This window comes from Danio rerio, chromosome 5 (assembly GCF_052040795.2).
Source record: "Danio rerio strain M-AB ecotype USA chromosome 5, GRCz13ab, whole genome shotgun sequence".
Taxonomy (NCBI): Eukaryota; Metazoa; Chordata; class Actinopteri; order Cypriniformes; family Danionidae; genus Danio; species Danio rerio.
In genome coordinates this window covers 54,907,501-54,933,928 of record NC_141025.1, presented here as the reverse complement: position 1 = coordinate 54,933,928, position 26,428 = coordinate 54,907,501, and the positions used below count along the sequence as shown (strand labels likewise).

General features: G+C 35.6%; 1 protein-coding gene across 2 annotated transcripts in view; it reads left to right on the top strand.

Moving 5' to 3' along the window:
• Nucleotides 1–26,428, top strand: part of arb2a (ARB2 cotranscriptional regulator A) — a 319,558-nt gene that overhangs the window by 216,446 nt on the left and 76,684 nt on the right. For both annotated transcript variants that reach the window (NM_200418.3, NM_001431106.2), the window contains 2 exon segments: nucleotides 3,567–3,683; nucleotides 23,353–23,437. In NM_200418.3, coding sequence (NP_956712.3) covers nucleotides 3,567–3,683; nucleotides 23,353–23,437 — 202 coding nt within the window.

The window sequence follows — 26,428 nt, the reverse complement described above, 5'->3', positions numbered from 1 at the left end:
TTTTTTACTCATTCACACACACACATGCAGGAAGTCACCAGGCACCACTTAATGTCTGATAATTAAAAGAAATACTGGAATGCAAAGCACAAAAATCTGTTATATCCGGCTTAAATTAAGTTTTTCTCATTAGATTTTGAATATTTTCATTGATCAAACTATTTGTATTCTGCAAATATATACACATTTTGATTTTCAAAATACACTCAACACATTTGGGAAAGAGGCTACTTTCTTTTTAATTGCAATGTTTAATTGTTTGTCAAATGAGAATACTAATTGCTAAAGTTTTACAAGTACAATTTTTGGCGATACTGACATTCATCTGCAGCAGTTCATGGTCACCATTGTCTGATTTTTCATAGTAGACATATTTGTATGTTAGGCATGCCAGGCCTGACACATTCGTTCTGTATCTATGAACCCATGCTTTTGTAGCACATTTAAAATGAGACTTGATCTAATAACTATAAACTACCCATGAAAATTTTTATCACGATGGAATTATATGTCGATCCCAATACATGCCTCCATACCAGGGTACCAGTGCAAATATGCTAGTCACCAGTTCCTTTTTCTCTACTAAACGCCATGTTATAACAGATGTTTGCTTTTGCATCTGTCAATCATGCAAGCCTGGATGGTCCCTTTGGTCTTTGAGTCTGAGAACCTGACGTCCATTTTTCTCATAAAAAGTTGAAATGTAGATCCTCTGAGCCCAGCACACATTCCCACAGAATTTTTTTTTAATCTTTTTTTTTTGTTTTTGTTTTTTTTTTTTTTTTGACTATCTGAGATGAGCTCTGGTCTGGAGAACCAGCAGCATCTTTGGACACAACTGATGTACTACATAACTTTCTTTTGGAGTAACAGAGACTCCCACTCCAGCAAACGCCGGTTTTCTTTTTCTTTTTTTTTCTGAAATACTTTGCTTGTCATTTATGGCAGTATTTAACACCATATAATGTTGTTTTTAATGCAGTGCCATCTTAGGGCGCAAAGGTCATGAATGTTCAGGTTTCCAGCCTTGCCCTATACAGACTGAGATATCTCTAGATGTGAATTTGAGTTCTCATGACTTTAGATCCATCTTCCCTTGCAAATTCAGATATTTAGGCTTCTTTTATACTTGACCATGAAATCCTCACTTTTTACAAATTTGCCTGCTTATTGCAGACCATTTTGCACCTGTTTGATACCTTTGTCTCAACTTTTTTTATTATTATTATTTTGGAGTGTTTAGCCAGCAAAATAAATGTTTATTATTTATGTAATATATTTAACTGTTAGTCAAAACACTGGTAAATTGTTTCTTGTACTTTTGACTATTCTATTTTAAATTAAAGCACACATCTTGATTTTATAGCATTTTACAAATGTCCCATCTTTTTCAATCCATAAAAGTGCTTTAGAATGAAAATCTGCATATACCTATGTATATATTCATATCTGAATTATGAGAGTACATGCAAATTAATACACAGTGAGCTGCAAACACTATTTTTTTTTTCTTTATTCTCATGTAAATCCCTTGAGTCTAAAGTCTCAGTGAAAAACAGGTCATGCAGAACAAAACTGACTGTGACGTTCACACTTCATCATTAATATACACATCACAGGCAGCATTTGATTGACCTAAGCATGTCTTAGTCAGAATACTACAATGATATTTTTCCTTATTTTCAAATTTATCTAAGCATATAAGCATTTAACTAAGCAGGCTATTAGCAATTAAAGAGGCATAATGTCTTTTTAAATATAGCTTTTGTTAGTTTAACGTGTATTGTGACAATTAGCTGGCATAAAGACTCAATACATTCAAATATTTTTGACAACAGAAGTATTATTATTTAGCTTGTGTGTATTTCAGAGTATATCATGCCATCTGTGAGCATCACACACTGACATGAGAGGCTTGACCGTCAGAGCTTAGTACATTAATATTCATGACTTTTCCAAATATGGTCAAAACCAACCTTGTAATATCAAGGACAATTCCTGTGGTTGGAAATGGACCTGTAAAATAGTTTTTTTGAAAATGTTTACAGTTACCTAAGCCATATATCCTTTATTTAGATATCAAATAATCATTTATTTAATTTACATTATTCTTTATTAACTGATTTATTCTTAATTAATTAATTTACACTATTCTTAATTAACATTAGTATTTTTTATTTACTTATTATATCTGTATGCATTCAATGGCATTTTTAAAAGAATAAAGTAAAATACAATTAAGTAAAAATAAAAATTAATAGAATAAAGTAAAAAAAATTCTACAAAATGCAATATTTTGGGTAATCCTGTAATTGTGCATTCAATCAAATGTAAACTGCCGCACTTAACCCGATAAGTTTGGTGCTGTGACCAAACTTTTTCATATGACAGGATACGCACTCAAGTAAATCATTGGGGAAAAGAAAAAAAAAAAAAAAAGAAAGAAAGAAATTCAGTTGTGTGCTCTTAACTCTTGCTACTCAGTCATTTCAGGCGTTCACAATAAATTGAGTAGCAGGTCCAGTTGATCTTATTGGTTTCAATTAAAATCAAAATGTCATACAACAGAAAAGATATCAGATATTAATAAGGATATTAGATATTAGCTTGTAATATATCTTATAAATATCCTAAAAAGAACATTTTATATATAAGAATATATCACAATGAAATAATAGTAATATACAGAACATAAAAAAGTCTACACATAAAAAATAAATAAACAATAATTATTCCAGTAAATAATGACAAAAAATATAATCACAGAATACAACAGATCAAAATCTTCATATAATTCTGAAGGTGACATTTCCTTTAAATAATACATTCAGGATGTGTCTCTTCAAAAGCTTGTTAGTCTATAGCAAGGCCGGAGAATTGGCATGTACAGAGGGGATGTGTCTCCACCAATATTTACCAATTACTAAGATGTCCCCACCAATAACTTAATCGCCTTCAAAATAAAATAATGCTTTGTCAACCCTAGACGTGCAAATAGTTACTTTAGTTACATATGATTTTGATATTAGAACTTGAAAGGTGCCAAACCAGGACATTTTCTATTTCTCCTTCACTGTGCAAAATGTGGACATAAGTAGCTACTTTTAACTTAAAGTAATTTAAAGTCAGGTTCGCTACAACTCCACCATAATAATATTAACCAAGGTTGTGCAAATAATTAAAATTTTATTTTAATTCTGGCCTCCATGTTTATGAAAATTAATATAGGCATAAAACGGTTTTAAAATTGCATCACATCTCTCTAAATTTCTCTACATTCAAACGTGCTCAAAGCCTGATTGCAGTAAAAGTGCGAGGGATAATTTGTGCTGTTCTATGCGTGACCTCTAGGGATGTGCTGTATGTCCCCACCAATGTCTGGAGCAAATCTATGCACTTGTTCTATATCACCACCTCAAGAGGACATTTTGACTTTGTCAATGCATATACATTTTAACTGTTTCATTTTGTGATTATATGCATAAAAACATAGCATCAATCTTGTAGTTTTGCATTGAAGGAATGGTATCCTTTTCTAATTGCTAATGTGTCTCTCTTCTATACAGATGATTAACCGAGAAGCAGAAGTGAAGAGTCGTGTTCGTGCGGTGGCCATGACTGACTCTGTCCATAACGTCTGGCACCAGGAGGCCAGCAAGTCCATTCAGGACTGGCTCAGAGAGGTATGATCTTTCATCAGGCGAAAACGCCAAAAACCTTGATATTCCCAATCACAGCACCAATAGCGGCTGCACAGCTCCGCTCAAACAGCCTGGCATTTCATTCAGCGAGCAGATACACTCCCGAAGCAGGAGTCATGGAAAGCCAATAGTTTGTTTTTCATCCACACTCTTGTTTGTCTGTTTGGGCAGATGTCAATAAGAAATCAAAGCCAAACGCCGCCTCACGCAGGCAGATGCTCTGTTAGTATGTCAGTTTTATTTAGTTGCTGCCCTTTCAGCGGTGACCTCGAGTCCAGAGACAACACCTGGGAACACTCAATATGCACATAAATATGAGAGAGCGGATCCCAAGCCAGGGCTACAGGGGAGCCAGCCATGCAAATGCCAAGCGCAAACACACGCCCTCGCCTCTCAGCCCGCTTTTTCCATGAGCGACGGACCACCCAGCCCACCAGAAAAAAATGTCTTTCATTCCTTTGTCTTTGCTGATCTGCTTTGGTCCGTCAGATGTTTGCTTGCCGTTTGTTTGCATTGGTGATTCTTTTTTTTGTTGTTTTGATCTGTTGTTGTTGGTCTTAGGGTGCATTTATTTGTCTTTCTTTCTTTCTTTCTTTCTTTCTTTCTTTCTTTCTTTCTTTCTTAATGATGATGCTGATGATGTCATTTTTCTTGACAATGTCATTATGGTATAATATAAAGGGGGTTTTATGTGTGAATTTTGCCTCGAATAACAAGTCCATCAAAAATAGGAACACATTGTCGTTCATTTGTTCATCCTTGTTCATTTTACTGGTGTGACTTGCACTTGAGACATAAGAAAATGTAGACAGACCATTCACAGAATAATAAATGTGAGAACATGTATAATGCTTGATATGACAGCCGCAGTCATGGAAGTCCTGCTGTTAACGTTACAGTGATTCAAGATATAAAGATGGTTTATTGTAAAGGCACTTCCAGTCAAGTTTTAGATCCCCAATCTGGTCCGATCGCAGCTACTGTATTTAATATTAATAGCTTGCCAATACCAAGTCCATATCTAATAGTTGTATTTTCCTAGTGTTAAGTACACTTTTGGGAACATTGGATTATTAAAATGAGTCAAATTTATATGGACAGCTGCATGCAGCTCTGAAATGCTTTAAGAAGCACAATCCCAATTGTCTTTTTATATTTACATTTGTTCTATTGTTGTGTTTTTTAGGTTTTAAAAATTATTGCAGTGCTTCCCACGCATAGACTTTACTTGGGTGGGCTGCCCAGGTATTTTAACGGCCGTTCAAGTATATTTAGTGATTTTTGTATTACTATTATTGTCATCCTTTTACACCTTTTTTTGTATCTGCCCAATATAACCAACCATCCACAATCTATTAAGTAGTGGCAAATCTTCTCTCGTTTACCTTTTTTCTTTCTGTGATCGTGAACTGTAAGACACTTCCACAGGTAATCTTATGTGCTCTGCAGAGACCCACAGAGACATGCCTTTTTGGAACTTAAATGATTTTCCCAGTCAGGGTTACTAAATCTCCTGAAATGTCCAGGATTCGGCTTTTGCTTTTGCTTTCTAAAGCTGTCGTTGTGAGTTTTTGCATTACCTTCTTATTTAAGCATATTTTCGCTTAGCTTAGCAGTTGTGCACGCACATTTGAGAGAGTGAGGAAAACATAAAATAATTATTTCTTTAATCTTAATGACATTACATCATAGGTCTCAAACTCAATTCCTGGAGGGCCGCAGCTCTGCACAGTTTTGCTCCGGCCCTAATCAGACACACCTGATCCAACTAATCAAGGTGTTCTAGACTACTCGTGAACACCTTGATTAGTTGGATCAGCTGTGTTAGAATAGGATTAGAGAAAAACTGTGGAGTGCTGCGGCCCTCCAGGAATTGAGCTGGAGACCTATGCTTTACATAAACTTGAACAGGAGGAAATGACTGGTCTAAATTGGCTGCAAATATACACTATATACACCATGACTAATGGTTAATCAACGCATTGGCCTTAAATAATCTACACATGTTAATATTTTAATTATTATAATCTTTAAGATATTATTGGTTTTTATTCTTTTTACTGTCATTTCACAATTCTGTATATTTTATTAATTTCATGATGTCAATATATTACATATTTTATAGATATCTAAAATGCTTTGGTAAGTTTGCTAAACCTAAAAAAGAAGCCGATTTGACCTGTCAGTGGGTTCTCATGGCTCCTAAATAGCACAAAAGTAAGAGAAATAGTGGATTTATTTATTTATTTAATTTTTTACTTTAACCAATTAAAAAGAGCCATGTATAATAGTGTCATAATTAATGAAATCATTGTTAAAAGTTAAATTATGTCGCATATAGTTAACTATTTATGTCATGTAAGCAAATGGTGTGTTTCAATCCGGCTACCATTGCAAGTATAATAAGATGGACCTCAATGTATCTGCATTGTTGACGTTAAGGCAGTGATTTACTTTACCACATTCACATACAATGCTTTGATCAGACTGATGGGGTTGAGTTTATAGTCAGTCAACTGCGCCTACTACTCAGTAGGTACTGCATTTGAATTTAAACATACTACTCGACCATTAGAATAGTACGTTCTATACAGTTTGAATGTCAGTGGTATGAATGAAACTCGAACGTACTACATCTGCCATTTTGTCATCATGGTATGACCTAACTGCCTAGCTTGCGTCGCTTTACTTCCATTCACGAATAGAATACTCCTGTGGTGCTTCATGGGATAGCGTAGCATCCATCCGATGCACACTTCAGAATCTCACTGGAAGTAGTAGGTCAACAGGGTACTTCTCACATATTGTTTTTAAAATGTTTCGAGTCTTTTGAATTTGAACATAGTGCTCAGTTAACATACTCGTTTTTGGGTGCCGCTTAAGTTTATTTATTTGTAAAGCACTAGGTGTTCAAGTAAAATCTAAATGAGAACAAAAATAGTAAAGCAATATGAAATATAATTTGATGGAATAAAAGTAATAAGATAAAATAACAGGGCTCGCACGGTGTTAAATGGCAGACTATAAAGACTTTTTAAGCTAGACTTAAACACAGAAAGTGTTTGGGTCTTTTTAACATGCAGAGACAGACTGTTCCAAAGTCTAGGGCAGGCGTGTCCAAACTCGGCCCTGGAAGGCAGGTGTCCTGCAGATTTTAGTTCCAACTCCAATTAAACACACCTGAACCAGCTAATCAAGCTCTCTCAAGGTATATTAGAAACTTCCAGGGAAGTTGGAGCTAAACTATGCAGGACACCGGCCCTCCAGGACAGAGTTTGGACACCCTGGTCTAGGGCCTGTCGCTGTAAATGTATATAAAATCATATAGAATATAATCATAATAATAAGTAATGTATTCTGTTTAAGTGATGTACAGTATTGCGATTAACAGAAAAGTAAGCAATTTAAGTGTGTTGACATCTTGCAGTCAGTTTTTGTCTTTCTGCATTGATGCACAGAGAAGTAAATTATGTACAGCGAGTAAATTATGACAGTACAAAATTGATGAACTACCCTTTTAAAATGACTTGCTTACACAGACTGTTAATGTCATACCAAAGCATTTTATACCTTGCACACACTTCACACAAGTGCCTCCATACATTGAGGACACAAATATTCATTTGTCAGAGGCCCTGTATAACACAGATGAGTTTGAACATTTTATTTAATTAATTTCCAGATCTAATTCACCTTAATAATTGAAGCCAGAGGCTGGAGTCTGACTTCACGAATGTTAAAGTCACTTTCAGTCTTTTTGTGTCACCCGTTAACCCCCTCTAATCCTTTTACTCCAGCAGGAATTGGGACCAGAGTCGTGTAAAGGCTTTCGGCTTTCCTACTTGCCTGTGTTTCCACCATAGCCCTGCCTTTAATCAGGGTCATGGCTCTATCCCCTTCCATAGTAGCGTCCATAGCAATCGCGATTTTGACATTATTCAGGCTTGAGATCAGTGGCTCTTTAGGGGTTTGTCGGAGGTGATTCTCTGTTCCTCGCGCAACCGTGAGCTCTTTTCGTGCAGGCGGTGGTAATTCCCCTTTTTCTCCTGAGGGAGGTGGAGATGGAGGGATGAGAGCTGAGAATTGGAGGGATTTTCGGGACGAGAGCGCAGTAGGACAGGTGATGTGGCGATAATGGGTCAGACTGAGGGCATGAGAGAGAGAGAGGGAGAGAATGAAAGAAAGAGAGGGGGAAGGGACGACATTGGAAAGACAGACATAAACAGAGCAACCTGAAGGAGGCTGAGATCCCCTTGGGATGCAGTGGTATATACTGAAGGGGAAGAAACGGTGAGAGGAAATCTCCTAGGACATGGAGAAAGAGGAGAGATATAGAGTGAAGAAACATCTATTGTCCACAAGAGTACCTGCAACTTGCAGAAAAACTGTAGTGATGGAAAGAGAAATGAGGGGGAAAAAGGGTAACACAATACACTAGTGCATAAAATAGGACATTAGAGGTATACATGCATGCTCCATATTGAATATTGCTCATCAACTCTGGGGGGGGAATAAATAAATAAACTTTTTTTTTTTTTTTTTTTTTTTTTTTTTTTTAGATTGTGGGATTTTAAGAAGACCAGGGATGTCATTTATAAACCTTGTCAGAGATTCATTTGTGGAAACTTTGTAGAGTACAATAGTACTATATGTTGCTGTTTTAAAATAAAGAATTAATGTAAAAATTTAACATTTATTAAAATAATATATTCTTTGTTTTTCTAGTATTACAAATTTGTATTCATAGAACATATATTTGTCATAAATATTTATTTGCGAACCTTTTATATTAACGATGTAGGATTTATTTTTTTATTACTGTGAGAATGCATTCGCAACTAAGGCAATAACTAAAGACTCATTGCGGTCAGATATTTTTCAAATATTTTCTTTTCATGGCAGATAGCTAGCAACAAAATTGTTAAGTTCACTTTTTTTAGTCCTAGAATATTTTGTGAATGTAGCCCTAGAAGTCTCCTCAAATTTTTCTGGGAGAAACGATTCAAATACTGACCAATATTGCTAATAAGAGTGTTTGTGTGTTGTAATAATATGAGATTTTAACTTTTTTTTTTTTTTTTTTTTTTTAATCACAAGGTGATTGTGACTTCAGAAACAAAGATTACATCTGTAAAATTATAGATAACTAATGATTTACTGCTAGCTAAAATTTGAATGTAACTAGTAGTCTATAGTTGCTGTGGTGAATTTATTTATTTATTTATTTATTTATTTATTTATTTATTTATTTATTTATTTATTTATTTATTTATTTATTTTTAAACTGAGTAAAGCTTTTTGCATTTACCAAGTGAACAAATTCCAAACTGACTAAAGAAAGCACTTTTTGAATAATCAGTCATTTTTAATCAGTAATTGAGGTAACGCAAACATCTGAATACAGATTTTCTCATTTATTATTTTTTCTCAAAAGTCTTGTCACCTAGTTTTATAAACAACATATAATAACTTGACTTCTACTTGATCATTTGGTACCAAAAATGGCTTATATAAAAGGCAAAGTCCTCTAGATTATGCTTATTTTACCAAAAATAACATATGATCATGCCTTAATTCTTAATGATTTAATTAGGACAGTAAGGTCTGACTTTGCTTAGACAAAAGCCGTGTCACGTAACAGAAATAATGTACTGAATATAAAGTCATGGTGCAGTGAAAAAAGAATCAATATTGTGTATGACTCTCATGAACTTGGACGACTGCATACAAACATCTCTGCAATGACTCAAATAACATATAAATAAATAAAGTCATCTGGAATGGAAAAGAAAGCGTTCTTGCATGACTCCCAAAGTTCTTTAAATTCCAAAGACTCTTTGTATTAAAATTCAATGCCTTCTCCTTCATCTTACCTTCATCAGTTCCAATAGGTCTTCTGCAGTATTTGGGATGCAGTTCAGCAGATGATTCATCAGGAAAATCTACCTTCTGCCACTTTTCCAATTGATCAAGTAAAAGTCAAGTTATCATTTGTTGCTCTTATAACTGGGATCGATGACAAGACTTTTGTTAGGTAGTATATGTTGGAGATGAGCAGTTATTGCACCTGTTGACATGTTGTTCCGACACGTATCTGTCTTGAATTATACAGTAGCTATGGTGTGACGCGGCACTGATTGAGCAGAATGTTTGATGTTAAAGGGCAGCTATAGGATAAGGAGCAGGGCACAGGGATGTTTAATAAGTTCATGCAGGTAGGAGAGATCTCTCTCTGCGGGGATCCAACACCTGTCTCCCGTTTACCTTCTCTAACTGGGCCATTAGGAGAGCGTTTAAGAGTCCCACCATGCTCCAGCACCCCATCTCCCAGCTCAGAGGAGCAGGCAATACCACAACCATATGGCCCTGATTAATGCTGATGGGCCTCGCCGTACACCATTATCGCTCATTTGTGTCCGTTTGTCGTTTTTCATTTTGTGCAGCTTCAGCTGGGATGGGATTTGGATTTGGTGTGTAAATGGTTTTTGCGGTGGTCGTTCCTAAAGGCATCTATTGCTGAACAAAAACTTGCACAGCACATTGTATTTATTTATTTTCAGATGTTTACTTTGGGTTTGCAGCATTATATTAAAATCTATCAAGCAGAAGTTGCTAAGACTTTTATTTCAGTATCTTGATGTACTTGCAAATGGGATTGTAGTAAAGTTTGTTTGTCAAGGAGGTAGAAGGCAGGGTTGGCGAAGAAGGTAAGCAAACAACTTTATTTTTGCTTTACAGCATCACGTCGACTCATTCTCACTCTGCTCTCTTTCCCCGACTGGACCGTCTCAGTGCATTAAGTAGTGTCTCTCCGGCTCAATCACTGTGAAGAAACAGGTGTTAATTATCACTTTGATTGACCCACTTTTCCAGCCGCCGGTCTCTTACCATGCTCTCCGCTGTTGCGACACTGTTTTACCACGCCCTTCTCGCAACATTAATATTGGCTGTTTCTCAATTCCAAGAACGCAAATAATGGACTTGTGTTCTTGTGATGACTTGCCAAGTTACCTTAAAAGAACTCCAGAGACTGCGAGAACAGAGAACGCGTCCTGTGAGACATAAGATGCTTCGATCTTCCCTGGTTATCCCTGATAGTCATATGACCTTCATGTGTTTTTAATGGAAAATTATTTAAATATTACAGCATTCATACAACAATTTATTGCTTTTCCCCTTTTCACAAAATATACTATGCATAAAGACCTTACAAATCTACATTGCACAATACAAATAAAATAAATTTTAATATGAATTTCAGCAAATAAACACCCTTAATGTGTTTTTGGATTTAGTAAGATTTCCATAGTAATGTTTACTTTCACCTTCTCATTTAAGGAAACTCCTGGAATAAGTTATATCTCTGAACTTTAATATTAAATCTATATAAATTGCTGTGCTTCCCACCTTCTTTATTTAGCCTCAGTAGCTTCTGGGACTTCTAGAGCGAGTTTTGCGCTCAAATGTGCATCCACCATCCTTGAAATCAAGAACACATCCGGGAACTTTCACTCGTCCTGTTTTTGCTGTGTTTTTGCGGAGTTTTGTAACTGAATTTCGGCAGTTAATGTTGACGTTAGATGAGAACACAAGGACGCAAGAATGCTGAGGAATGCATATTAAAAACCGCCATTGAGTTGGGGGCTGGGATTTATTTATTCATCAATCCCTTGTAGAAAACTAATGGACACTTTTCACAAGACTGTTATGAAGGGTTTATCATAATCTTAAATCCTTAAAAGGTTTTAATATTTAGATGTTTTTTTTTTGTATGAATAGTTATATGCATTTATGAATGTATTACATCATCTTTGCGTCAAATTACAAAAAAACTAATCATCATTTAAGCGAAGTGTTTCTAATGCAGTGTCTATGGGGCTGAGAGTAAATTTGAGTAAATTCTTCTGGCTGCCGGCATCAGTCTCACACAATTTTCTTTCCCTATTCTGAAAGACTTGGAAACACCATTGTGGGTTTTTTCTTTTATTATTTCATCAAATAGAGTTATAGATTAGAGTTAGATTAGAGTTAGATTATTTGTTTTACTCTCCCATTCAGTGCGCTATTAGTTTACCCTGCTATGACGCCTTCCGCTACTGAGCAACCCAGAAATGTGAAAAGAGTCTATAAAAAATACATGGTTGGGTATATTGTGAGTAAAGCTTTCAAACTGACATCAAATAAAAGTACCATCACTCCAAAAATGGAAACAAATAGTCAGAATTTGATTGAAGATTACCAAAGTGTTGGTTAATTTGCACAGATTAATTGGACACCTAAAGGATAGCAATATGCATTAGCAAAATAAGCATAATATGGTATAGCTTTGTTTTGTGGGAAGATGCACACTTTGACATGTCTTCTAACCCTCATTAGAGAATTGGTAGAGTATTAGGTTGGGTTCAGCACTTGACTGATTTAAATGATTGTACCTGTCATCTTCCAAATGTCCTTCCAAACTTGTCAGTAGTAATTCTATACAATTCTTATTATATTATTTTGCATTAAACCCAACAGAATTGTTTATTGGATCCTTATGCATCCTGAAAGTTTGACTCTCTGTGGTCGTGTGTTTGCTAATAAGCAGTTTAATTTTTCTTTTTATCTTTTTTTTTTTCCATTTTATGTTGTGACTCAAAGGAAGATCATTTGCTGCATAACTCTTTAATCTTAAATGAATATTCTGTGTATTGTGTCACTTTATTTTGTCTTTGATGCAATAATTTAATGCAATGCAATTACAACTACCACAATTAACTAATAACACCAATAAACATGATATTTAGACACTATTTGAAAGATTATTTAATGTTTGCTTGAGAAATGTTAAGCAGATGTAGTGATTGGCTGATTGATAAATACAAAACTCAAATAAAATCACAAACAGAAGTTATTACTGACTATAATGATGCTTTTAATTAGGTTTTCAGCTAAAGTTCCTTTGTACCTCGATGCTATTTAATTGTTTTGGCAGTTTATCCTATTTACCTAATATGCCTGTGATTATATGTAATTATAATCATGTGATTATATCTTATATTTATGGTTGTTGTTGTTGCTTTTTTCTGTATAAGTTAAACAATAGAGATTATTTTGTTGGAAATTCACAGAAAAAATATTTTATCTTGAAAGCTTCTTTATTGCTAACAACAGATTGGAAACTGGCTTGCATGCTTATGGAAGATGTTTGGCACATGTTGCATTTCTGTATGCACGGTATGCAAGTTATACTCGTAGCACTTTCAGAGACAGAGTCTATGGAATCACTTATTGTGATTCAAGCCAGTCTGAGAGACTGGAAACATTTTTATTATCACTGTGCAGCACATCAAATTGCATATTGCTTGTATGTATTAATATATTTAGCAAAGTATCTTCTGTGATGCACAGAGGAAAGTATCCTAGAGAACAAATCCTCACTTTTAAAATTACTTTTGCCTGAAAATACTAATGCACTGTAGTTAGTTTTTGTGGTGGTTAAATTTAAAGGTTAAGTTTTAACGATCACAAAGTCTAGAGCACATGGCGCAAAAGCATTAAGGGCATGTCCAAATCAACTTTTGCTGTTTTAAGGATGGAAAAAATATGCTTTCAAAAAGTCTAATGGAGTTGTGTTTATTCTCTTAATGAGCCTCTCATCTCCCATTCACTTTAAGCATCCGTGTGTCTTGCCATTGCACACTGGCTATTTATATGGCAGACTTGACAGGTGGACAAATCTAAACTTGTTTTTATTAAAACAAATATAAATATGCAAATAATAAATAATATTGCTGATAATAACATTATACAAATGCAAATTGTCATGAATAAACTGATAAAGCCCCCCGAGGTGAAAAGGGCATGCTGGTTTTTATATTTATGTAGAAAATAATAATTTTTGTAACATTTTAATCCTTCATTTTTTCACAAGTAAAAATATGTGTGTATTGCTGTGCATCCTGTGTGTATTAAGCAATGTATAAGCGTTTGGACCTGCACAGGTGCATAACTAAAGTGCTCGGCGCTGGACTTTAGAGCAGTTGGTCAATGGGGCCATCTATTTATGTTTTTCATAATAGCAACGCACCAACAATGCACCTTAACACACCTCCTTTACAGACCAGCACGGCCATAAGTCCACAAAGTGGTGCGAATGGATTTACTTTTTTAAACAATGTGACGCAAAACATAAAAATTAGGGTTGTGCTGGTCTGAAAATAGCAACAAATCGCACCAAACATATCTTGCTCCTTATTGTGCCGGTTGTATGATAGGGCCCAAGTTATGGGGCTTTGTCTTGGAATGTGGGCATAAGGGGTTAATATGTGGTTTATGTGTACTTATACACAAGCAATATGCAATAATAAGCAAATAGTTACAAGTGAGAATATGCCCACATACTGAAGTTTTACCATTAAAGGGATAGTTTGTTGCTGATTTAAAATTACCTCATCATTTACAGTCTCAATTCTCCTGTGGTTTTAAACCTTTATGAGTTTCTTTCTTCCCCTGAAAACAAAATAAGATATTTGGGAGAATGTTGGTTGCTGGCAGCCATTGACTTCCATTGTAGGACAACAAAATATGATGGAAATCAATGGATCTCAGTAACCAGCATTTTCAAAACGGCTGCTGTTGTGTTCAACAGAAGAAGAAAAAACTTTAATGGGTTTTGATCAAGGGAAGGGTGAGTGAATGGTGAGAGACTTTTCATTTTGGGGTGAACTACACGATTTAGTCATACAGGTTCACGTCTCTTTAGCTATTGGGAAAACACACAATTCTGGATTCTGACACTTTGCTATTTCTGTATTATCCAAGTAATTTTACAGTGTAACAAATTGTGTGAGATTTCTCATATATTAGCTGCAGTAGATAAACCACTAAGGAAAAAAAAACTGTGTTGAAAGCCTTGCACATTCAAGCTAACATTCTAAATAAGGTGAAAACCATATATTAACTGCATCAGCAGACGTAGAGAAGCCCTGTATCCTCAAGGAAGAACAGAGCTATGCTAAAATTAATGTCTATTTTTCTCTACCAGACTACAAACAAAATACTTAAAAGCGCATTTATTCATATTCAATTAGTCTAATTAATTCTTGGTTTTCATTTGTATAAACAGACATTTCTAATAAGTACTTTTCATACCTGAAGGGCCATGTTACATAGCTATATATTTATGGGATTTAATTGTCTTTCCAAGTCAAGACAACCACAAGCCATCAGATTTCTCAAAAAGGTTGGATGGCTTCCCACAGCTCGATCCCTCAAAAATCCTTCCACCATTGCTTGATGTTTTTATCTGTTTCTTTAAAGCTATGTCATCCTCTTACATAGTGGCCTTGGCCTTGTGTTTCATCTGAAACTCATGGTGGAGCATCAGCCAGCCCTGACAAATCTGTTGAAGCCTCTTCCCACCCCCCGCCTCTTTGCCACTCACTCTGGCTGGGACTCGGCTCTTTGAAATTCCTGCCCTTGCTTCCAGCCCAGCTGACATCTTTCTCCAGACGGCATGAATTAAGATTGTACAATAAGACACTTGATGCAGCAGTCAGGGAGCGCTCCTCTCTCTGGCCCGACTCCATGGTGCACAACTAGGGCAGCAGGAATTCTAAAAATACACAATGCACGCCTGTTCATTCCAATGGCAGTTGTCTTCTCCCCCAAACCCAGGCACGCAGGCGATTGACAGGATTAAGAGAGGAGAATAAAGACAAGAGAAATGAGAGGAGAACTCCAGAGCCATGGCACAGAGCTTCTTTCTGACTTTGTCATGCAGCATGTACGGAGAACATGCCAAAAGCAGGGATGACTTATCAACTGCTTATCGAAGCTGTAACTGAGCTTAAAAAACATGCTAGTAAAACTGGTTTAAAAAAAAATGTTTTAATAGTATATGTTGTTTTATAATAATTATTATTATTATTATTATTATTATTATTATTATTATTATTATTATTATTATTATTATTATTAATTATCATTATTGTTATTATCATCATCCATCATGGTGGTGGTGGTGCTGTGATTATAGCTTCATTATATTATAGTTTATATGATTTTTGTTTTTAACCCTCTGGGATCTGAGGTGATTTTTGGAGCCACATATTGATAAACAATGTTATGACAGCTGTTTTAACATGAAGTTAAGATTGAATTGTCTCTTGTTACAGTTATAAAATAGCTTGATTACAAGCAGGAAGGGTTCATGGGCCAATGACATCACCACATTGAAGTGGTCTATAATAATATGTGAGAAATATTTGTGTACATGCTTGTGTTTTTTAGAAGGAAAAAAAATATGCGTAGTAAATAGGTTTTGGAGGAAAAAAGCTTTAAAATACTTCCAAACACACTGAATGGACCTGAATACAATTTTTTGAGTAACTAGACCTGTAGGCTAGAATATTTACTTCACAGTTATGTGAAACTTATTCTGTCCTCTCATTCACAGAAAACATTACAATGATTTACATTTTGTAAAATCTATTTTGGCTCAGCATGCTGTATGCGTGGGAGTGACAGTAGTCATGAATAATTTACATCTGGAGAGACAAAAGACACTTCCCCACTGGCTAATGTTCACCCATCAAGGGCATTGTAAAGCAATGTCCAGCTGCAAAAACACATATCTGCAGCCTTAGTTAACGCTTTCCAAACTTTTACTGGTTCAATTACTGTAAAAAAGATAAAAAATAAAATAAAAATACACACACATCTAACATACGTCACATTCTGAATAAAGCAGCAAAAGTTCAGGCACCATTTGTCATCATTTGGTTTAATGACGACACTCTGCCGGTCTATGGAGTGATATTGGAGTGATAGACTGCCGGTCTAGTGAGATATTTGTTTACAAAATGAGTTGGGAAGTGCAAATTCTAAACTTCATGCTGACATTTCTCTCAAAGGCATAGAAAGATAACCATTTATAAGATATACTTCGGTTTGGAAAAGTCAACGTTTTAAAACTGCCAAAATTGTCTGCCATACCATTTCTAAGGTATGTGTAAGATTTTTATTTACATCTTTTTTTGTTTAGTTGTGTTTTGATTTTTTTACGACAACAGTATCTCCAGCTGAAAAAGATATCCAAAGATGCTGTCTTAAATTGTAAAGAAATCTGTTTTTTTTTTAAACAAATAAAAAGAGCAGAAGATATTTTTATTCAAGGTTATCATAACGTCAGAATCCAACACCGGTACATGCCTAGTCTCTCATGTATATCTCTCGAAGACGCCTCTAAATGTGTATACTCAATCACCGACCCCTGAGGGTTCAATTATAAGTGAAGAGTAATTGTGACACTAAAGACTTGCATGTCTTCCCACAAGTTATGCCTGTGAAAAGCTTAACAATCACATGAATAAATTATATTTAAAGACATATTATAGGCGACGCAGTGGCACAGTAGGTAGTGCTGTCACCTCACAGCAAGAAGGTCGCTGATTCGAGCCTCGGCTGGGTCAGTTGCCATTTCTGTGTGGAGTTTGCATGTTCTCCCTTATTCGTGTATGTTTCCTCCGGGTGCTCTGGTTTCCCCCACAGTCCAAAGACATGTGGTACAGGTATATTGGGTAGGGTAAATTGTCCGTAGTGTATATGTGTGAATGAGTGTGTATGCATGTTTCCCAGAGATGGGTTGCAGCTGGAAGAGCATGCGCTGCGTTAAACATGCTGGATAAGTTGGTGGTTCATTCTGGTGTGGTGACCCCTGATTAATAAAGAGACTAAGCCGAAAAGAAAATGAATGAATGAATGAATGAAATGTTATATACAAAATTTTGTATTGCAATATTTCACTGTAAAAGTATGTGTGCTGTTTTTTTTTTTTTTTTTTTTTGTTTTTTTCGATAAATATATGTAGCCATATTAACCATGTATGTTTTTTTTTTTTTTCTTAAAATTGGCTTATTATTGGTTTAAGGAGTGTCTTCATGTTTGTTTGCATCTGACTTTATTCTGGATCAACTTCCTATTGTAATATTGGAATATTTGCATAATGCATTTGCATTATTGGTAACATTTACACTTCTGTCATCCACTTGATTTCAAAGATTGAACTTTTCTGTACAGCACAGATGCCTCTTTCACATCTATTACGACCCTAAACCTAACAATCATTATACTATTTTGATCTGATTTATCATGAGACAAAGAATTATGAGTTAAACAATGGCCAAAAAGATTGATGGAACTCCAAATCCCATTCCTGTGCTTTTCAATATACACCCCTGCCCTGTTACCCAAACACACATGCACACACACATATCGAGGGTCCCAGTAGGGTGGGAGTGTGGTGACCCCTGGGGTGACACTGGGCTCAGAGGTGAAGGAGGTTGACAGGCTGAGGTGTGATGTGACCTGGGGCTCTGTCATGTGTTTGCTTATGTATGCGAGTGTCTTTTGTGGGGTGTCTGGGGTGCTGCAATCGCCCGCTCTGTCAGGGGAGCTCGTCTCGGGATTTGGTTGAGAGTTGGATAGCATTGCGTTTGTGGGTATCTGTCTGTCTTACCATCCATGTTTGTGTGGACGGGTGGGTCACAGTCCCCTCGGTAGTGGTAATGGCTGACAGTGCGATGTCTGCGAAAGTAAACAACCCCAGATAAGCAGCGCTTCACAAGGACGCCAGCTGCAATACACTAATCTCGTTTGAATTTCTCTGTCTTCTATTCAGCTTGTTTTATCTTATCTCCAGACCCCACTTTTCCATGCATGCCTTTGTAACTTTTTTTTTTTGACTCTACAGCCCATTTAAACTGTATGATTGTTTACATAATACATGTTCTGCTGAGTGTTGCCGCATAGCAATTTGTCATTTTTTTTTGATTTAGTGGCTTTTAGTGGAACTTAAACTTGTACATTTTGGTATGATTTGCTCATCCTCCAATTAGGGATATGGTTATGAGTGGTGTTTTTGGGCACTGTCCCATTTAAACAATATGATTTTTTTTCCCAATATACATGTTCTGTCAGATGAAATATCACTGCCATTTTGTAAGTAGGGTTGGGCATCATTTGTTTTTTTATTTTTTTTATTTATTATTATTTTATTTTTTTGATACTGGTGCTAAATTTATACTTTTAAAAGGTGCTTGAACCAATACTTTCGAGTCTTAAAAATATGACAGATAATCCTAGGAAAAAGTTTATACGACAAAAAAGAAAAAAAAAAGAATTTTAATTGAACTATTTAATTAAAGTTGAAAGTATACATCAGGGCTATTCAATTAGTGTGTTATGGAGGCCAGTTCATGAAAAGCCTCCCAAATGAGGGGCCGGAGAGATATGACTTGCAATATAAGTGATGACACAACAGCAATATAAGAGTCCATATGCTGTATTTTTGCTCTTTAACACACCTACATTGGCTTTTTCTACGTTAAAACGTTAATATGTTGTATTTTGAAACTACATAACATCACGGCATTTATAAAAGTGGCTTTTTTTTTTTTTACAAACACATTCAAATGTTCTATTTCGAAGCACAACAAAATCAGTGTATTGCTCTAGAAGGCTTCTTTTACATTCAGACACATTCATATGTTATGTAGGTTATGTATTAAATTGCATGACAATTAGGGATGCAACGATTATAGATTTTGGTTGTACAATTATAGTCTTGAGGAATAATCATGGTTTCATGGTGATCATGATTATTATGCATTTGTTAAATTCAAAACACTGCTAGTTTAGAAAATCACAAGAAAACTGCTTATGTTTTAAAACGTTGTTTATTGCTGCTCAGTTAACAAATACAGCACAAAATATTCATAAAAAACAAAAAAACAAAACAATAGTCAATACAAACAATAGTCTATAATTTCTCTCATAAATTTAAAATGTTTTTGATTTAAACATATTGATTTAAGATAATTTTACAATGAAATAAATGACAGAACAATGAATAAATAAATAGAAATAATAATAAAGAAAAATTTTATTGGTCTATTGTTAACTTAAGCTATACATTAGTTAAGAATTTAAATAAACTTATTATCTGCACTCATACATAGATAATCATTTTAATAATTTGATATTTTTTATATCTAACGTATATTTTGTTTACATTGCAATAAAAAAAGCACACACAAATCTCACCACTATCATTTCTACAGAGTTATTTTCAAACTAAAATAAGCTGAATCAACACAATTCTTGAGATTTCATTGAGCCATCTTAAGTTTTTTATGTTCAATCCACATACATTTGTTAAAAGTTTTAAGTTAGCTCAATCGACTTGTGTTGGAACAACATGAATGAATTGTTTGGAACCCTGCATTTTTTACAGTGTTGGTCCGCTTACAAGCCATGCGCACACCGGCCAAATATGTGCCCGTTTCCATTGTAAATAATGAACTTGCGTGCTGAAAAGACGGAATATGTGAATCGCCTGTTGCTATAGTTAATCCAATGTGCGTGCATATTAGCCTCGGTACAAGCTCAGAACTTTAAACTAGCACACACGTGGCATAACTTTGTTTAGTTGCAGCATGTTTTGTTCCGTGCAACAGAAACGCAGCATTGAGAAGTTTTTACTGTTCATTAACCACAATTAATTAATGCATGGTTATTAGTTAAATCGGCTAATCATTGCATCCTTATTAATGATATCATTGCATTGTACTAAAGGCCTTTTCTACAAACATATCCAAATGTTTTCGGTAGGCTGCGTCACTCACTTAATGTCACTTGACTTACTCTCTGCACAGCCTTTAACTACAACCCGTGTTGTATTGAACAGACGCACGTCACTTCATAACTATAGCGGCCATTTTTCGATTGAAATAAATTTATATTTGATGTCTTGGTCACCCTATTTGGAGGGCCATAACAATTTGTCTTGGGTCAGGGTTCGGCCCGCGGGCTGCCAATTGAATAGCCCTGGTATACATCAATTCACATTTTATATATTTGAATTGCATTATATTTCTATTGACCATTTGTTGGTTAGCATGAATGCAAGATTAGCATTATGCAGTTAACATTGCTGTCATCAAAATCAGGGAACTCCTCTTTTCTAGTGTTGGAGATTGAGTTGTCACTGAGTACATTTACATGGACACCTTTTTCTATCCGATTTTATGAATAAGACAATACTCTGATTAAAAGTCTACCATGTAAATAGCGATTTGTGAAGACCTTAATCCGACTAAAGTCATAATTGAACTAAGCAGAAAAGAAATTAAAACATGTGGAGTATGCCGATTTTAATCACATTATTGAAGTGCAGTGCAGGCATGGAAACACAGCAATCAAACTACAACCATCATGTACTGTTGGACTTTTTTGCTGCATTTGGTGACAAGACAGTCTGTACACACACGGCTGTCACAGGAACACACAAACATCATAAAATGCAGCAGTTTTTTTCTTTCCATTCGGCGTGTGGTATGAAACTAAATTACATGAAACTTCAGCGAAAACATTGAATAGCATGATGACGCAACTTCGTTAATCGATCAATGTGCTATAACATGTAAAACGGTGAAAGTGAAAGGAATGTTCAATAAGCAACTCATGTAAACACCTTCATCATGTTATTGTCTTATTCAGATTTCTGATAAACATAGTCATTGCAAGTGCCAGATAATGTTACAAGCTGTCAAGGCTGTCATTTCTCTGCCTTTAAGTTGATTCCCTGTGTCCTCAAATGTTTCATCAAGCTTGACGTGTTTTCCTCTTACACAAAACTTTTGTAAAAGCATCTACTGCACTTTCTGTGTCAGAAAGTGACTTCTGGCCTAGCACCTTCTTATCTGCACTCACTTCTGCAGATCTATGTGCCCTCCAGAAACTTGCGTTCTGTGAATGAACGTCGCCTCGTGGTTCCATCCCAAAGAGGGAAAAAATCACTTTCGCGAACGCTCACGCTCAATCTGCCCAGTTGGTGGAATGAACTCCCTAACTGCATCAGAACAGCAGAGTCACTCGCTATTTTCAAGAAACGACTAAAAACTCAACTATTTAGTCTCCACTTCACTTCCTAATCTGCAATTGCCTCTTTGAATATCACACTAACTGTACAAAAAAAAAAAAAAAAAAAAAAACTACTAACACTTCCCTTCTTAGACTTTACAAACCTGAAACTTGCCTTTAGTACTTATTCATTGTTGCTCTTAGTTGTGTAAATTGCTTCCTTGTCCTCATTTGTAAGTCGCTTTGGATAAAAGCGTCTGCTAAATGACTAAATGTAAATGTAAATGTAAATGAATCCTTGCTTGTAGAATATAGCCATACTTAAGAGTGCTGAGTTTAAGCAAATTTGATGAATAGGATCATGCTTGTTGATGAATCTGAAGGGAGTTGATCACTAGATGTGTTCTCCTGCTCAAGTGGCCTTCTATACGTTGCTTAGCAAAAAGAACAAACACGTAAGATCACCAAAGGTGTTTGTGTATTCTTCAAAGTTGTTTAGAATTAAATGTTTAGAGATGATGTGACACAATAGCTGCGTCCCAAATGGCACACTATACACTATGCACTCATGCACTATGTACTTATGCACTTACACACTCAACAGGATAGTATATGTATGTCGTGGCGTCCCAAATGGCACACTAATGTGTTTTTACTAAACGGAAATTCAAACCGTTTCCCTGATGACATTTGACGGTTGCCAAATCAGTGAAATAAACGACCGAATTATCAGATAATACCTGCCGTGAGTATTGCCGCATTCACCATCGGGAGGCGCTAAAATCACTCTCGTAGGAGAATTTTGCTTTCACCATCCAAAATAAATAAAGTTATTCAACATGTGCGTCTGATAGCTCCGCCCCTTCCGCTACGTAAGCAAATCTGCGGTCGTTGAGTGCGTGAAGTGTCCATCATTACACACTTCATTTTAGCGGCTGAATGAGTGCATCATCCGGGTAATTAAAGTGCACTTATTATTTTTAGAGTTTTCAGTGTGAACACACTACTTACACTATTTATACTACAAAATGGCGTAGAATAGTGCATAAGTATGCGATTTGGGACGCAGCTAATGTGTACCTATATGTGCCTTTTGATGCACCTTTTGATGCTTTTTACATCTTTGTCGAAGCACCAGTTGTACCGAGATTAGAGACCGAATTTCATTTGGTCCGGTACATACCGGTTACACGCTTGTGGTACCCAACCCTATTTGTAAATGTTTAAATTAGTGGCTAATTTGTATTAATGTGTACGTTCTCATTTGCACATTTTAGCATGATTGCTCATCTCCCAATAAAGGATGGGGTTTGGGGGCGGCATTTTCATACAGATTAAAACATATGAGCATGTACAATTAGCCACTTTTCTTACAATATGTGAAATAGTCACATTTCCTCGTGAGACTGGACTGGACTGGTTCTGCCACCATGCACAGAGCAAAATCATGGAATACTGTATTAGCTTAAGGGTGTGATTGTTTGTTTCAACAAAGCATGCTTAATTAAACCTGTTTTAGCTGCAGACAAACACTCCTGGGGACAAGTGGCGAGATGATGTCTCAGAAACCAGACTGATGACATTGGGAGGTTGGCGAGGTCATACCCCTCGGAGGGCCACCAGCATTGTACCCACTTCTTCCCCCACTCAAAAAAATCAGCCAAAACTGTCAGTGTGACATGTTTCTAAAGTACCTAATTGCCTGCTTCTGTCTCCCTCCCCTCTTTCTTTTTCTCCCCTCTTACAGCACTGCTGTAACTGGGTGTCGAGCCCTGAGCCCCTGGATACTCTTGTGGACCCCATGCTCAACGACTGCCCTCGTGTTTCAGCAGGTAAGCAAAGAAATGTGCATCTCAGTTCACGCTCTGCCTTTCTTATCCTTATTGAAAATCAAATCCGTATTTAGGACAAGCTAGTCAAGTCCTGCTTCTGTAGGGTCACTGTTCAGCAGAGTTTAGCTCAAATCCGAATTAAACACACCTGAGCCAACTAATGAAGCTGTTTGTTGCTAGTGTGTTGGGACAATTTGGAGATTAATTCTGCAAATCACTAGCATTTTAGGAGCAGGATTTGACACCTGTGCTTGAGGATATATAGTAATAGCAAATGCATAAATCAAATGGTTCTGATCATAGATTCCCACTGACAGAATTGGACAAAACTTGGTGCACATATTTACTGTGTCCTAATGTTTGTCTGTATTATATTTTGTTAAGTTTGGACTGTGTGCAGAAGTTATCAAATAATAATTTTGGTTCTAGCTCAGGCTGATTAAAAATACTTGTTTTGGCCTTCATTTTTTTTTTTGTGAAATCACAAAAATGTACTTAAAGTCCCCATGAACTGGAAGCTGCAACCATTATTTATTTATTTTTTATTTGTGATGCAGTTTTTACAGAAACTGAATATTAAATGACACAACTGTGGGTATGGCTCATTTTTTCTACTGCAAGATGAGTGGATGTAGTAAAATAGGCATTTTATTCTGAAAGATGGGGAAAAAGGTTTGGGGAAAGTTATTACAAACTAACAGACTCCTCCTACTTTCCATTTCTGATTGTTGTCAAAAAAACTGGTATTTGCTGCAACATGGTTAAATATGTTACCATGCCCATTAAGATGTATGTAATCTGACAATTTAACTGAAAACAAACAGGAATTGCTTTTACAGATTTCAATTAAAGATTACCAGGGAAAACATTTTCTTTTTTCTTAATAGCATGCACAGATCAATTGTTCACCATACTGGCAAACTGGCAATGTGAGCTAACAAAATCATATAGTTAGTTTTAATTTCTTTGGGACTCTGACTACAAAGTCAGTTTCACTACAGTTTCTTGGATCCACTATAGGCAGCAGTTCCACAAAAAAAGGTCAAAGCTCAGTGTAATCAAGGTAAAACTATGTGTTTAAAATGCACTTTTCTCTTCTGTTTACTTTTAAAAACTGTATCGTTTGGATTTAGGGAGGAATTTGGACAGTGGTCACTGGGTGATCTGTACAACAAACCCCACCTTCTAAAGAATGCATATATGAAACTTAAAAAAAAAAAAAAAAAAAAACCCAAGTAGCACATTTCAGATTTACAAAAATGTAGACAGCATTCTCTAGTGGATTTGTCGTCTGATATATGCAACCAAACTAAACTGGAGCAACATATTTTACATTTTGTAAAAATGCAGCCTGATGTCACGTATATACGTATATATATATATATATATATATATATATATATATATATATATATATATATATATATATATATATAAACTGACCCCAAACTTTTGACCGGTAGTGTATATATATTATTGTTATTATTATTATTTTCAAAAATTTGCAGTGATTTACTGATCCACAAATCCAACATCTGTATGTATGTGCACATTGTAAAATAATTTGACATATAATATAAAAGCTATGACTTCTGAAATCCTTGTTCTTTTTTTATTAAAATATGTGAATTTTAATCACGCATCAGTGTTTTCAATAGTATAGTTTGTCCTTCTGGCCTTGGTTGTTTTTAGTATTTCGCAGCATGTCCTCAATGCCGGATTACGCCTATAATCTGTAATCCAGAGCAGGGAGATGATGAGGCTGACCTGACCATCACCCCTTCACTAAAGAGATGAAGCGCTGCCCATATTTTGACTCCGCTTCATGAGATGGTATGCTGACTGACAGTACTACAAAATGTCATTTGATATTTTCATTCGTGCTTTTGTAGTGTGGACAATACTTCCCTGATTTTACTGTTCTCTGGGTTGGGTTGAGTTTTATCCAAGTGAACTATCGCTGAACTGTCAGCTCTTGTATTTGTGCATGGCATTAGTTCCAAGTTTAAATTAGTGTGCGTTTTACTCATCGCCTACATTAATGGAGAGCTGCGATGCAATCTTTTATGAATCTTGTTTTAAATGTCTCTTGAGCGTTAGTTGTAATTTTCCCCCAGATTGCAAGAGCCAGTTTTAGTTATAGATTGGCTTTTAAGAAGTGCATTATAAAAGCATAATAAAAGGACAATAGAGTTTTGTTATCATCAGCTTCATTTATCTCTTTGGCCAATTAATGGTGGACTAATTAGTTTGATGGTTCATTACTGTACATGCAAGAAATAAGGGGAAGGACAGGGTTTGAATTTAATTAGTGGATTGTTTCATTATGAATTTATTACATGACCCTATAGACATTTTGAATTCATTAATTGTTTCATTCATTCATTATTCATTCATTTATTCATTTGTGACAATGTGTTCATATGTACAGAAAATTTATATTTGGATCACACGCTATACGTTTTTAAGAGCTACATCTAATAACTTGACTTCTTGTTGATCATTTGGTATCAGAAGTGGCTTATATAAAAGGCTAAGGCCTCTATATTATGCTTATTTTACCAAAATAAAACATAATCATGCCTTGATTTTTAATTAGGTCTGACTTTGCTTGACAAAAATCTTGTCACGTCACATAAATAATGTACAGTAAAGAATAAGTCATGGTGCAGTGGAGAAAGAATTAACATTGTGCATGACTCCCATGAGCTTGGAGGACTGCATCCATTCATCTCTCCAATGACTCAAATAATTTATTAATAATGTCATCTGGTAGGCAAAGAAAGGGTTCTTGCAGGACTCCCAGAGTTCATCAAGATACTTTGGATTCATCTTCAATGCCTCCTCCTTCATCTTACCTCAGACATGGTTAATAATGTTCATGTCTGTTGACTGGGCTGGCCAATCCTGGAGCACCTTGACCTTCTTTGCTTTCAGTAATTTTGATGTAGAGGCTGAAGTATGAGAAGTAGCTCCATCCTGCTGATTAAT